General features: G+C 44.6%; 1 protein-coding gene across 7 annotated transcripts in view; it reads left to right on the top strand.

Annotated features, from left to right (window-relative positions):
* C11H6orf89 (chromosome 11 C6orf89 homolog) overlaps positions 1-8,678 on the top strand; it is a 32,219-nt gene extending 23,541 nt beyond the window's left edge. For 3 of the 7 annotated variants that reach the window (XM_059938801.1, XM_059938799.1, XM_059938800.1), the window contains 2 exons: positions 61-184; positions 3,065-8,678. In XM_059938801.1, the coding sequence (XP_059794784.1) occupies positions 61-184; positions 3,065-3,159 (219 nt within the window). In that variant the 3' untranslated portion in view covers positions 3,160-8,678. The remainder of the gene's footprint in view (positions 1-60; positions 185-3,064) is intronic. The other 4 variants (XM_059938798.1, XM_059938797.1, XM_059938796.1 and 1 more) reach the window with 4 other exon arrangements.
* The last annotated feature ends 5,677 nt before the right edge of the window (positions 8,679-14,355 follow it).

Genomic DNA, 14,355 nt, shown 5'->3' with positions numbered 1-14,355 from the left:
TCCGGGGTTTTGTTTTGTTTTCCTTTCCTTCCTTTTCTTCCCCCATGTCTTTTCCTCCAGATGCATAGGATGCATGACCTGTTTACCATTGGCAGCGGCGAGGCCATGTTGCAACTCATCCCTCCCTTCCAGTGCCGAAGACATTGCCAGTCCATGGCAATGCCACTAGAGCCAGGGGATATTGGTAGGTGGAGCCCCCGGCGGGCAAGGTCACTGGAGGGTCTTTTTACTTTTTAACTCAAAAAACATTCTAAAAATTAAATATTGCCTTCACAAAGATTCATTAAGTTGAGTCAAAAATAGCATTCTTTTACTAAAAAGGTCAATATTTATGCTTAGATGTAATGAGAAGTAATGAGAAAATGTAGCAGAGAGAAATGTCTTATACGCACATTTAGAATGTATGTGTCCATTGGCTTTATTTATTTTTTATTTTGGCCACACCACGTGGCTTGTGGGATTTTAGTTCCCCGACCAGGGATCGAACCCAGTTCCTCAGCAGTGAGAACATGGAGTCCTAACCACTGGACTGCCAGGGAATTCCCTCCATTGGCTTTAGAGATTTCAATTTAGAAAGAATTACTATGGGGAGTATTTAGAGTGATCCTTTATTTTACGAATAAGGAGATTGAGATCCAGAGAGGAGAGGTGACCACCTCAAGGCCCCACCATCAGTTAGGCAAAGCATCAGTGTTAAGTAACTCCTTTCACTGAGTCAGGCCAGAGGAGGTACAGTTCAGATTTGAGGAAACCCTTTCTGTGCCCATTTTGCTAATAAAACAATGCAGGCAGTATGTAAGGGCAGCAGCCACCCAAGGAAACACTACCTTCCGTGTGGGTCCCACAGCCAGGTCACAGCCTCACAGTCGTCACTCACCCTTGGCTCCATGGTTTCCCACTGTGACTTGTTCTGTACCTGATATTCTAAAAATCCGTTCCAAAGAAACAGCCTTGAATCAACTGCTGTCAGTAGCCGTCAGTTTGACAGTGGAATTTTCTTGGCAGAAGCACATAAATCAGCAAGCATCACCATCGCCCTCCTTGTTTTTCTTGCCTCACAAAACCTAGAGGAACCCTGGAGTTCCTGGCAGAGCCCAGACTGGTTTTCCAGTTGATTTCTTTTAATTTTATCTATTTGGAAGACCCTAATCCCTAGAAACCTCTCACCTCATTTGGAGGTCGGATGCAGACTGCGAACTGCCAAACTTTAACCCAACCAAGTTACATAACTTTTATTTCAATTTAAAAATGAAAAAATAAAAATAATGCACAAATTAAGCATTAACCGATAATGGAGCACAGCTGCCCTGGCCCTTGAGAATTACTGCAGAAAAGAGGATTCTTATGTGGAAATTATTCAGAAACCATCTTCCTTTAGTGGAGTGACGCCGCACAAGTCTGTATGGCATTCTGGGTTTGGAGTGTGTAGTTGTGCTTGAAAAAGTTTCTGTCTTACGTTCTACAAACGCCTGACAGTTCAGACAACTACAGAGACGCTTTAGTTCTCCAAATTCCATGTTTTCGGCTCCCAGAAGCATCCAGAATGCCAATTATATAATTAGGGAAAAAGAAAAAAAGATGGTGAGTGGCAGTGATCAAAGAAGCTTTACGCCTCAAAGGCTGCTGCGGCTGGTCCAGAACAGCTTAAAATCCAGAGCCTGATGCTTGTCGTGCTGTGACCGGCAGATTGCTGACCAGAGGGGAAGGAGCCGTGTGGTCGGCAGTGTCCATGAAGGCCAGCACATGACAGGAACGTCGAGAACTGATGGAGACCGACCAGAGCAAGGGGAAGCGGGCAAGTCAGGAGAAGAGTAGAGGTGGAGAGGGCGGAGGAGGACGGTGGGCACTTGAAGCAGCGGCAGAAATAGAAGCAGTGGCCGCAGCTGCCACAGTGAAAAATGAGGGCAGGAAAGCAGACCCTGACAGTGGAGGAGACTAATTTAGTGACTGTAGGACAGGTGGCAGCTCCTGCACCTAAGAGACCCTTCAGAATAGCACTGTGACAAGCAGGTTCTGTGTTTTTTGACAAAATAAGCATTATCCTGTGAAAGCTGAGGGGAAGGGGATCACCAGAAAACCTGTGACGGGCGGAGTTTTCAAGAATGACGTGGGTGTCAGGCATCAGAGGCTGATGCTGGTGAGCCCACACACCTGCCATGATGGTACAGTCACGGCTGGTAGTAACCCTTCTGGAGTCACCAAGTAGAGGGCACATCCGTTCAGCGCTCTCAGTTTAAAGATGGGTAGTATATATCATTCTCTAGAAATTTTTCCATCAGGAAGTTATTGAAGTGTTAAAATTGTTTAACTTTACCTTCCTAGCCTATTCCTATCGCTCAAATGATATAGGTCAGTGTTTCCTAATCGATTCTTCAGATCACTCATGACCCTAGGGGGCTAACAGGAGCCCCTTGGAAAGACCCTTGGCAAATAGGGCTCTTGAGTCATTGACTTTGGGAAATGCCTGTCTTGTCGGAACACAGTATACATTAGTGTACAAAAGGCTCTGAAAAGCCTTGGAGAAATCCAGTGTTTTTCAAACTTACTTGACCAGGGAACCCTTTTTCCTTGGACTGTTTTATGGGATGCTGCTGGCTGCAGAATACAATTTAGGAAATACTGGTTTGGGTTAATCTGGATGTTCTGTAATGAGACCATATTATGTATAACCTCAGGAGAATTGGATAGGGGGTCCTGGTGCCCCTCAGAACCCGTCCTATCTTCTTGCTGAAAAAAATGAGACCTGAGAATTGATGTCCCATATCAGCCTTATCTAGAGCATCCTGCTTTTGTAAACCTGCTGAATGGTGATTCACAATTACCCAGGTGAGGGCTGGTGATGAAGCACTTTGGTTCATAGTGGCTCCCATTGGATGTCAGGTTACAGAGAGGACTGATAATAACTGGGGATACTTATGCCAGGAAGAGCTAAAAGACCTCCAGAGCAAGCATTGCCTCTGAGTCTGTAGGTGAATCTGAGGGCAGCTCTGGCAGACCTGCCTTGCTCGTGCCCACGGGTAGGCCTGACTTTCACATGCTTTCCTTGTTCATGTCTCCCTTCAAGGCTATGCTGGCGCCACCCACTGGAAGGTCTACATTATAGCCAGAGGGGTCCAGCCTTTGGTCATTTGTGATGGAACCACCCTCTCAGAACTGTAGGAAACAGAACTAAAGGAACAGGTTTGAGAGCTGAAGACCGGATCGAAAGGGGGAAAATAAAAACAAAGAACGATGAAACCACTTTCCAGGGGTTGGTTGCTTAGTTACCTGCCCTGTGCATGCGTGTGTGAGCCAGTTGTGTGCTGGAGGCAAAGGCCAGAGCCCAGCCCTCCCAACTCTTCCAGCCCAGCTGCTTGGCCAGGACTTTGCCAATACCCATCTGTGAGAGACAGGCCTCTTCCAGGCCTTTTGGCACCGAAACCTTGAGGCTGCCCTTCAGGCAGGGAGCACGGTTGATACCTTCCCTCACTTGCATGACATGATCCCCTCTGCTGGCTCCCTGGCCACGAGAGGGCAGTCACCAGGTCCTGACTTTAAAGCCATCCTCTACCAGGTGGGCCTGCCTGTCCTCTCTTCCTGGTCACACCACCCTGTACTTTTTTTGGAAAGCCATGGATGATTAAAGAAGTCATTGCGGTTTCCCAAGCTGAATGGAATCTAGAACCAGTGAAAAAGGTTCACTCAAACTGCACTCAGGAAGTGCACTTCTTTCCCAGTGTCCATGGCTCTTGGAGTATCAGCGATGCCAGGTCGGAGTCTGATTGTAATTGAAATGGTAATTCCTAAGGTAATACTTGTCTCCATTCTATCAGTTCTTATGCCTCTCCCCTCCCTCCCCTTCTCCCTTGCCTATCTGGTTGGCTTCTCAGAAGTTGGGCTCCTGGTCCCCCTCCCTTGGATGGGCCAGCACGCCCTTTACTGCTGAGGCAGCACTGCTCTTGTCAACTATGTTGCTTTTACCAAATGTCTTCGGAGGGGGAGACGGTGCCTCCCCGGGTTTGATCTTTAGGGTCCAACATTCTGCAGGAAAGATGTTTTACAGACGTGTCAAGCTGATGTTGTAATGTGGTTGGGGAAGGAACTCCAGACCCAAAGTGTTGGCCAGCTGGGCGTACGACTGTGTGACCCTCTGTCTTGAAATGATTTCTCTCTGTACTGGGAGCCAAGGTGAGGTGTTTTTATTTTTTGTGAAAATATAAAATTATGTTCTTTTGATTGGATGATTCACTATGCTCATTGTTTTCCCCAAGTGCTTTTAGTGTGTCTTAAGTATGTAAATAAGGACACTCTTTTCTTGTTTCCTTTTTCCCATTATTATTCCTTTATCGACTCTGTTAAAAATCTGGCTTCTGATCGTGCCATTGCCGAGTTGAAGAAAAAGCAAACCACACTGCAGCCCTGGTTCTGAACTGCAGAAATCAAACAGATACTGGAGGTGTCTGTGTCGAGTTACAGACCAGAGGCAGACAGTGGTGAGGGAAGAGGGTGGGTGTGACTCCTTATGGGGTCTTCTTCATCCTTGGAGGCACCCCTGCACCTTGTCCCCAGGCCCTCTTTCTCTACACATCTCACGAGCAGCAGTGAGGGTCATCAGGTGCTTGAGTGGCCTGTGTGTGGGCTTGCAAAGGACAAGGAGGGTTCACAGAGTTCAGAGTGGAAAAGCTCAGAGCCTCCTCCACGGGCTTGAGTGAAACTAGGATGAATTGTACCTGAGGGAATTTTTCCTTAAAAGAATCAGGCCTTGTGTGAATTGATACAGGAAAAACAAAACTTTGTGTCCATATGAAAGTCGTGCTGCTAAGCAGTTACAATATAAGAGGTTTTAGATCAGAGAGATCATTTGGAGGCCAGCTTTGTGCAAGCTTTTCGAGCCTTTTCAGTGTCCTCACCCCGGCTGCATTCGGGGAAGGTTTATACGTAAACAAGTTCTTTAGAGGCCTCTCAGCGTTTTTCTTAACTTAGGTCCTCTGGGTTAGAGAGGGTTCCTTAGGAGCAAAGCAGCTGTTCCGTTGATGGAAATTTCTGTTTTTATGAATTACCCTATGTTCCTTTCCCATTTTACTCCAGCCCTTTCCATTTTACTCCAGCCCTTTATACCTTAAGTGTTCATAAAATACCCTCTTCAGCTCAAAACTGAAAAACCCTTGTATGTGTTGGTGTTCTGAGGCATCCTCTGGGAGGTTCCCTGAGCTGTCTACAGTTCAACAAAGAATGGTATGGCAGCAGATAAGTAGAGACTTTTTAAAATCATTTAAAAATCTGTCCAGTTCAGAATTGAATATAGATTTATGTTAGGGGAGAAGTTCTCCAAAGAGGTTTTCCGCTTTTAATTACTGGATACTGAGAAGTAATTCACCTTCTTCTCAAGGTAATTCTGAAAAGCAGAATCTACCACTGACCAGTCAGTGAACAATGGGTTGCCGGCCAATTCCTTTCTAGTTATCCAAGTCTTTGTGTGAGGGTGCCGCAGGATCTCCCCTGCTCACCTAGCTCTCAGCTCCTCCATTGAAGCAGCAAAAGTCCCTCCACATTTCCCGGTGTGGGAAAAGGGTCATAAAGATGAGGAAACAGGGTCGGGGGGCTGGTGGGACCACATAACTCCCCATCTCTACCACCACAGTAAGAGCAAAATCACAGAGCTTGCTATAAACAGAGGGACTTGCTCTCGTGAATTTGAGTTGTTTACTAAGAGGTCACATGGCGGTGACCTCCGCACATGGGTTAGGTTCCCTTTCTTGTTGGTTCCCTTTCTTGTCATTTCCCAGAGCAGAGGCTCGTGTCCCCAGAATTCAGCTCTCAGGGGAGAAAGGCTGCTTTGGCACCAGTTTGAAGTATTATATCGAGGTGTCCTGAGGTCCCCAGAAGTCAGGTGTTGAACAGACACTACACCTGTCCTGGCTTATGAAGAGAAGTAGAACTTATCCTCTCCCCACTCTCAATTTCTTTGAGGAAGGGAGAGAGTGAAATAACTGGTTTATGAAAACAGAATCTGCCTCTTCGGCAAAATACAAAACGGCTATGAAGTGGACAAATTTGGGGTCATTTTCTGAGAGAAAGAAATAGTAACATTTGTCCAGTCCATTCCAGCTTGAGTGTCTCGAGGGGTTCCCTGGTGACGCAGTGGTTAAGAATCCGCCTGCCAGTGCGGGGGACATGGGTTTGAGCCCTGGTCCAGGAAGATCCCACATGCCGCAGAGCAACTAAGCCCGTGCACCACAACTACTGAGCCCGTGTGCCACAACTACTGAGCCCGTGCGCCACAACTACTGAGCCCACGCGCCTAGAGCCTGTGCTCCGCAACAAGGAGAAGCCACCGCAATGAGAAGCCCGCGCACCACAAAGAAGAGTAGCCTCTGCTCGCTACAACTAGAGACAGCCCGCACACAGCAACGAAGACCCAACACAGCCAAAAAAAAAAAAAATTAATTAAAAAAAAAAAAGTGTCTCAATATACATGATCTCTGATCTTTTGTCAGTCCTGTAAAGCAGGTGTTAGATCCTCATTTTACAAGTAAAGAAACTGGGGCTGAGGACAGTTCATTACTGTCCGGTGGATGGCTGATTCCACCAATAATGGTTCCACATTATTTTCCTGCTACAGCAAGTATGGTGCCCAGGAATTAAGCTGTGGGTTTAATTGACTCAGGTGTGCCCAGCCAGGTAGGAGAACCTAGGGGCAGGGTCAGCAAGCCGGGAACTCTTCAGGGTTTGTTTTCAAAACTGTTTTGGCCAGAAATGGAGAGAATCTAACGGATGACTTTTATAAAAAGCCTTTCACTTTTTCCCTCCCCATCTGAAAACTCTCTAAGAGTGAATGTGGCTGGAACACAACAATGTCCAGCCATCTTCCCATCACCACAAGTTCCAGATGTGTGACCAGAAGAAGGACTCTGCCCAATTCCGGTTTTGGGTCCCCTTGGAGTTTACATCACTTGTTTTTGATTTCTCGGTTTTCTATTCCCTTTTTCCAAAACCCAGCATAGACCTCAGCGTAGGAACAATTATTTTAAAACAAAATAGTTCCTCAGCTGCAGGTGATGGCTTCAAACATTTTAATACAGTCTAGTGATATTTTGCTCATTAACCAGTGCCTTCCATAGTGAAAATTCAAAACCTCAAAGCAGGTGTTTGCTTCTCATGTAATCCTTGTCCAGCAGAAGGCCAGGTCGTAGGGGAAAGTGAAGTCTGGTTGCAAGGAGAAAGACGCTCTTGTCTACCTTTTGAGAATCAATTATTAAACAGGACTCTCTTAGGCTTTTGAGTTCTCCTATCGATGGAAGAAAAACTCTCCTGAGTTACAAGTTCCACACTCATTAACTTTGATTTTTAAACTTTTTCACCCACTAAAATTGGTTGAAGGACGAGAGTGACAGAGATGTGCTCTAAAATAGCATTTTGGTTTGAGAGTCTCTCCACGTCTGGACCTGCGGATATTGGGTCCAGGGCAGATGCATGTCTGAGCCTGGAGGCTATGAAGGTCAGGCGCTTATGGAGAGAGCCCTGTCACAAATGAAAAATGGGAGGCTCTGGGAATGTGCTGTGTCGCCATCAGCCTCCCCATATCTCCAGCAGCTTCTTCTGCAAAAGCATCTCAGAGAAGATGGGCGGTCTCCCTTGTGCACCACATCCGAGTCCACCCACAGGGCGCGACGTGGCTTTAAGTGCTGGCCTTGGTGAGAAACCCTCCAGCCAGCTCGTCTATGGTCCAGGTCCCTTAGTGTCTGGTTTCCCTGCCCTGCATAATTTAAGCATTAGAGCTAAATCTGTCATTTCTCCCTCTCTCGAGACTGTGAAATGTCCAGCCCTCTTCAGAATAGTAGAGAGAAGAAATGTTAACGTAACTGCAAGCGGAGGCCTGGAACTGTCCAGACATGGTGGGGCTGCCCACAGGCCATTCCTCCTGTCTTCATGCAGCTGAAGTCTGCCCGTCAGCCCGCATCAATCCAAGAGTGAGCCACAGCTGCAAGCACCCGTGCTGAGGAGGGAAACCAATTTAGAGTTTCAGACAGAAATTGGAGTGTCGGGACATCTGCTTTGTGCCAGGCATAATTGTCCTCATTATTCCTAACAACAGCTCTGTGGGGTAGGTGAGGTCAGCAGTGTCCCACCCTTCAAACTTCAGCCCCTCAGAGCACTTCCAACCTTACAAGGAACAAACTCTCACTTAACCTATGAGAATTGGTGATGGAAACTGACAGACCTGTGGCATTCCCAGAGAAGCCCCAGCCTCATCATAGGTGACTTTCCCTCCAAACTTCTCTCCATAGTTTCACCCTCAGAAAAGTGCTGGCTGTGGTCTCTTCCTCCCCCTCCCTCCTGGGGAAAGGTCAGTAACAGACGCCTAAGCTGGGGGAGAACACTGGAGAGGCAAAGGGAAGCAGGAACTGTGCTCAGCCTCTTCCCCGCCGCCATCAGGGACCGGAGCCAGGACGGCTGCAGCTCATCTTCAGGGAACCAGGGTGGTGGGCCTGGGTGGTCCCAGTGAGCAGAGGAAGGGGGACACCTGTCCCGCCACGAGTGCTCCAAATGGTCTAAGCTCTTAACTCTGTGTTCAGTGTGGAATGTTGACCGTAACTTAATGTACTGCAAACTTGTAAAGAATGTATGTAAATTAAAGCTTTATGTAACAAAAATTTTTACTTTTTGCAATTAAAAGTGTGTATGTTGGTTGATAAGAACTTTCCTGTACTTGATGTCATTCTTTGTTTCCAGTTTTCTTTTCGCCCGTAACTAACTCGGAGACTTGTAGCCACATCCTACTCATGAGGCAGGCCTTGAGGTTCTTCTGTGGGCCTCCGGGTTACCTGTCCACAGGGGCCTTGGTCCTTCTAACACCTACACCTGGCTTTGTACTTGCTTGCGTTCACAGATTCTTCTGTTATCCCTGTTCTAACCCTTTGCCCACAATGACTTCTGATCTCCTGTTCCCATGAGTTCTCAAATCTGAGTCCTCCTGTTAATACTCTCCCCTGTTCTTGCACTTTGCCCAAAATTCAAATGAGACCCTCAACGCCTTTTTCCTTCTGCACACGGCCCAGGTGCCCTCACAGTGTCACCTCCTCCGTGGATGTCCTTGGTGCAGGAGGACAGCCAGGCCCCCTTGCTGGCTCACCCCCGCTGCCACAAGATTAGGGCCACTCTCAGCACTCAACTCAATCGAGATTTGATTTAAGTCATTTTTGTGTGTTCATTTTTTTATAATTTCTTTTTAATATATGCACAGTTTTATATAAATGCATAAATATGGCCATTTCTTATATAGTGTTTAGTGTCCTGTTTTATTTTCTTTTATTACTTGCTGCACCCTTCTCCCTCTCCTCCACCTTATCCCTCCCCCTTCCCTGGTCAGGTAAATGTAATATATACACAGCCATACCCTGCCATGTATCTTTCCACACTTTCTTCCTTGTTCTCTAATCATAATCAGAAATCATAAGATTTTTGTCATTGCTTTGCCAATATTGGGATCATATTACAGGCACTTGATGTTTCTTGCTTTTCTTACTCAATACTCCACAGAGTTCTCTTCAAGTCAGCTGGCATAGCTCTCTAATCCATTCTTTTTAATGGCTAATATTCCATGGTATGAATTCAACCATTGTCTTGTTGGTAAATCACATCCTGTTAAATGATTATCTGGATTATAAATCAAGAAGTCTGGAGTTAATTTTTAAAATACTTGTTTTTACAAAATGTATATTCCTTCTTGTTTGCTCCAAGTCTAATGTAGGTTCTTCAAAACTTATCGCATTCCACAGTGCTATTCATTTACCTGCTTGAAAACTGCACTTCAACATAAATAGATAGATAAATAAATAAATAAAAGTAAAGCTTGATTCCATGTAAAAAGGTGGCAGAGTTGCCTGTTTTCAGTCCTCTTCTTTCTCAATCCCTCTATAGCCCTTGACACTGACCTGTGGAAAACACCTCCCTCCCTCGGCTTCTGTGAAACTCACTACTCCCCTCCTGAACCTCCTCTTTCCGCTTGTCTCCTCTGTAGGATCTTCTGCCTGTCTCTGAAACACTGGTCTTCCCTACCAGTCTGCCCTTGTGTCCTCCTCTTTTCTTTCTCCCTGGGAGAGATCTCAACTCTGTGCTCTACCTTCCACCCATGGGCAACCTCCGTGCCCGGCCCACTTCTCACCTGAGCTCTAGTCCTGTAAATCCAAGTGTCGGGAGCTCATCTCCATCAGCTGTCTCCCAAAGCACCTCTACTTCTGGTCAGGACCAAGCTCTGGAGCATTTGCCTCCTTGTCACATGTCCAACCCCCTGGCTGCTGCCTCAGTTTAGAATCTTGCTGTTTCACTCCTAGGCTTTGCCAGTAATTGCCTAATATGTTTCTCTTTTTTTTTTTTTTTGGCTGTGAATTCATGACTATTTTTTTTCCAGTTTTTTTTTAATTGGAGTATAATTGCTTTACCATGTTGTGTTAGTTTCTGCTGTACAATGAAGTGAATCAGCTGTATGTCTACCTATATCCCCTCCCTCTTGTACCTCCCTCCCACCCCCCCACCCCCCACCTCATTTGTTTCTCATGCACATCCTACCATCCCAATTCACCGTCCACTTAGCTGCCGCAGTGGTCTTTCTAAAGCACGTGTCACTTCACTTCCATGCTCAGCACTCCTCAATGGCTCTCCCTTACCCACAAGACAAGAAGTGCTGGCTGGCCGCTCCAGCCTCATTCCACTTCTTGCCTTTGCCTCCCCTCCTCATCTCCTGTGTCCCACCTCTACTGGACCATCCATAATTCCTGGAAGCATCCAGGCTATGTGTGTGTTTTGTGTGTGTGTGTGTGTGTGTGTGTGTGTTTAGAGCAGTTTTAGGTTCATAGCAAAACTGAACAAAAAGTTCAGAGAGTTCCTGTACACCCCCGGTCCCACACAGGCACAGCTTCCCCACCATTGACTTCCTGCACCACAGTGGTACATCTGTCACAGTCAGTGAACCTACACTGACACATCATCACCCAGAATCCATAGTCCATTTGCATTAGGGGTCACGCTTGGTGTTCTACATTCTGTGGGTTTGGACAAATGTATACTGACATGTATCCATCATTATAGTATCATATAGAATATAATATCATATAGAATAGTTTCACTGCCCTAAAAAATACTCTGTGCTCTGCCACTTCAACCCTCCCTCCCTGTTAACCCCTGGCCACCACTGATCTTTTTACTGTCTCCATAGTTCTGCCTTTTCCGGAGTGTCATATAGTTGACATCAATCACACAATATGTAGCCTTTTCAGATTGGCTTCTTTCACTTAGAAATATGCATTTGAGTTTTCTCTGTGTCTTTGCATAGCTTGAAAGCTCATTTCTTTTTAGCGCTGAATGATATTCCATTGAATGTACCACAGTTTATCCATTCACCTCCTTGGTTGCTTCTAAGTTTTGGCAATTATGAGTAAAGCTTCTATGAACATCCATGGGCAGCTTTTTGTGGGGACATAAGTTTTCAAGTCCTTTGGGTAAATACCCAAACAGCACAATTGCTGGGTTGTATGAGAAGAGTAATGTTTAGTTTTGTAAGAAACTGCCAAGCTCTTATAAAACAGCTGTACCATTTTGCATTTCCACTGGTAATGAATGCGAGTTCCTGTGCTCTTCATCCTCACCAGCAGTAGGTGTTGTCAGCGTTCTGGATTTTGGCCAGTCTAATAGTTGTACAGTGATACCTCATTGTTTTAATTTGCAATTCCCTATAACATATGATGTTGAACATCTTTTCATATGCTTACTTGCCATCTGTGTATCTTCTTCAGTGAGGTGTCTGTTCAGACCTTGGCCCATTTTGTAACCAGGTAGTTCATTTTTTTATTGTTGAGTTTTAAGACTATGTATATTTTGGATAATAGTCCTTGATCAAACGTATGTTTTGTAAATATTTTCTCCCAGTTGGTGGCTTGTTTTCTCATTCTCTTGACATTATCTTTCATAGTGCAGAAATTCAAAATTTTAATGAAGTCCAGCCTATCAATTGTTTCTGTCATGGATCATGCCTCTAGTGTTGTATCCAAAAAGTCATCCCCATACCCAAGGTCACCTAGGTTTTCACCTATGTTATCTTCTAGGAGTTTTATAGTTTTGCATTTTACATTTAGGTCCATAACCCATTTTGAGTTAATTTTTATGAAGAGTATAAGGTCTGGGTCTAGATTCATTTTTTTGCATGTGGGTGTCCAGTTGTTTCAGCACCATTTGTTGAAAATACTATCTTTGCTTCATTGTATTGCCTTTGCTCCTTCCTCAAAGATCAATTTGCCATATTTATGTGGATCTATTTCTGGGCTCCCTACTCTGCTCTGTTGATACTTTGTCTCTTCTTTTTCCAATACCACATTGTTTTGATTACTGTAGCTTTATAGTAAGTCTTGAGGTCCAGTAGTGTCAGTTGTCTGACTTTATTCTTCTCCAATATTGAGTTGGCTTTTCTGGGTCCTTTGCCTTTCGTAAACTTCAGAATCAGTTTGTCGAAATTCACAAAATAACTTGCTGGAATTTTGATTGAGATTGCGTTGACTCTGCAGATCTAGTTGCATCCAGGTTGTTTTAAATTAGAAGTTATAATTCCTATCCCATGATAATATTTTTGCACTCCAATATGTCCTTTTGCTCAGTTTGAATTCCATTGTATTAGGGCACATTCCTTCAACATGACACATGTACTTTAGGCTTTCTTAATACATCAGACTGACAAGCCTCTAGGTACCATGTTGAAGATAGATATTTCACCAATCTTATTTTTCATAATAATGACTTTATTATTTCTGTAAAAATGATTCATCTTATAAAGAATTGAAGACAGTTTGAGTGATCTTATGAAAACCTCCACCCAGCGATAACTACTGACTTCAGGTGAACAGAATTCTAGGTATCTCAAGGGTATTTCTAGTTAGAAGGCTAGATAGAAATGCTTTTATTAAAATGGGCCCAGTCATACCATTTAAAGAATAAAAACACTACATCAATTTTATGTGAAGGTAACAGAAGAAAAAGGAAGTGAAGTAGACATTTCTTTCCCACAAAAAAAATATTAATTCCTAAAAGATCTCTGTGAAGTTAAGATGATGAGAAACATTGAGAAACTACAGCTGTTCTTAATAAGGTTTCCTTTTTGGATGGCATGGTTCAAGGCTCTGAAGATAAGGAAATAGCCTGCTCTTTTTCCAACCTTATCTCTTCCTCTACTTCCCAATTTGTGTGAATTATAACTACATTGACATTATCAGGGTCTATTGCATTTCCTTCTGCTCTGAAACCATAATTCTCAGTTATTTAGCCTTCATTTTATATTTAAAATGATTTGTGACTCATCACCAGTACTTTTACCATCACTTCTTCATTCCTGAGTTGTTTTTAAACTCTCAGTTGGCTGAAGCAGCACTAAGTTTTTCAAGGATGGCTCATCAACGCTGTGTTTTCTGTGTTTGAGAATGTTTCTGTGGTCTTTATGCTTGAATACGACTTGGCTGAGTAAAGTATTCTTGCATCACATTTCCTTTTGCTCAGAACTTTGGAGGCACTTCTCCATTGTCATTTGGCAGCATTGACTGTTGGTAGGGACAAGACAGGCCAGCCTAAGTTTCCCCTTTAAAATGAAGGTGCCTTTCTTTTTTTCTTTCTTATTCTTCCTCCCCTCCCCACCCTTTCTTCTTCCTCTCCTTCTTCTCCTTTCCTCCTTCTTCTTCTTCATCTGTGTGCCTGAAGAATTCTTTCTTTCTTGTTCTTTATCAGGTTTCCTGGAAAAAGGTGTCTGCTTTTTTTTTTTTTTTTTTTTTTTTGGCCACACTGCGCGTGGCTTGGGGGATCTTAGTTCTCCGACCAGGGATTGAACCCGGGCCCCTGCAGTGAAAGCGCCGAGTCCTAACTACTGGACCGCCAGGGAATTCCCAAGGTGTGCTCTTTTGAGTTGCAATTCCATTCTTCATTCTGGGGGAGGTGGTTTGTATTTTCTTTAAAATGACTACTTTTTCTTTTCCATTTGTTAGGTTCTCTGTTTCAGATTCTATATCTATTCCTTTGTTTCATTGTCTTGATCTTTTATGACTAGTGTCTTCTCTTTTTTAATACTTACCTTTTTTCTCAAAAGGAAGAAAAAAAGCCATCCTACGAAGTTCTCTCAATGGTCTGTGGTTCCAAAGAATGGAGCCATTTTCTCTCTGTGTTCATCGTGGGCGGAGGGAAGTGTAGGGGCTCAGCTCTGCCCGAGAAGCGCACGATTTACCCACAGCTTGTGGGCTGGCTGGAGGCTGGCCTGACCTTGGGGCCCCACTCTTGGCAAAGATAGTGAAGAGCAGCATTCCCTGACTGACTTTCACGCCTTCTAGGTTAAATCTCTTTAGAAAA

Source organism: Balaenoptera ricei, chromosome 11 (genome assembly GCF_028023285.1).
Source record: "Balaenoptera ricei isolate mBalRic1 chromosome 11, mBalRic1.hap2, whole genome shotgun sequence".
NCBI lineage: Eukaryota > Metazoa > Chordata > Mammalia > Artiodactyla > Balaenopteridae > Balaenoptera > Balaenoptera ricei.
Note: the sequence above shows the minus strand (reverse complement) of the source record. Positions and strands in the feature narration are given on the sequence as shown.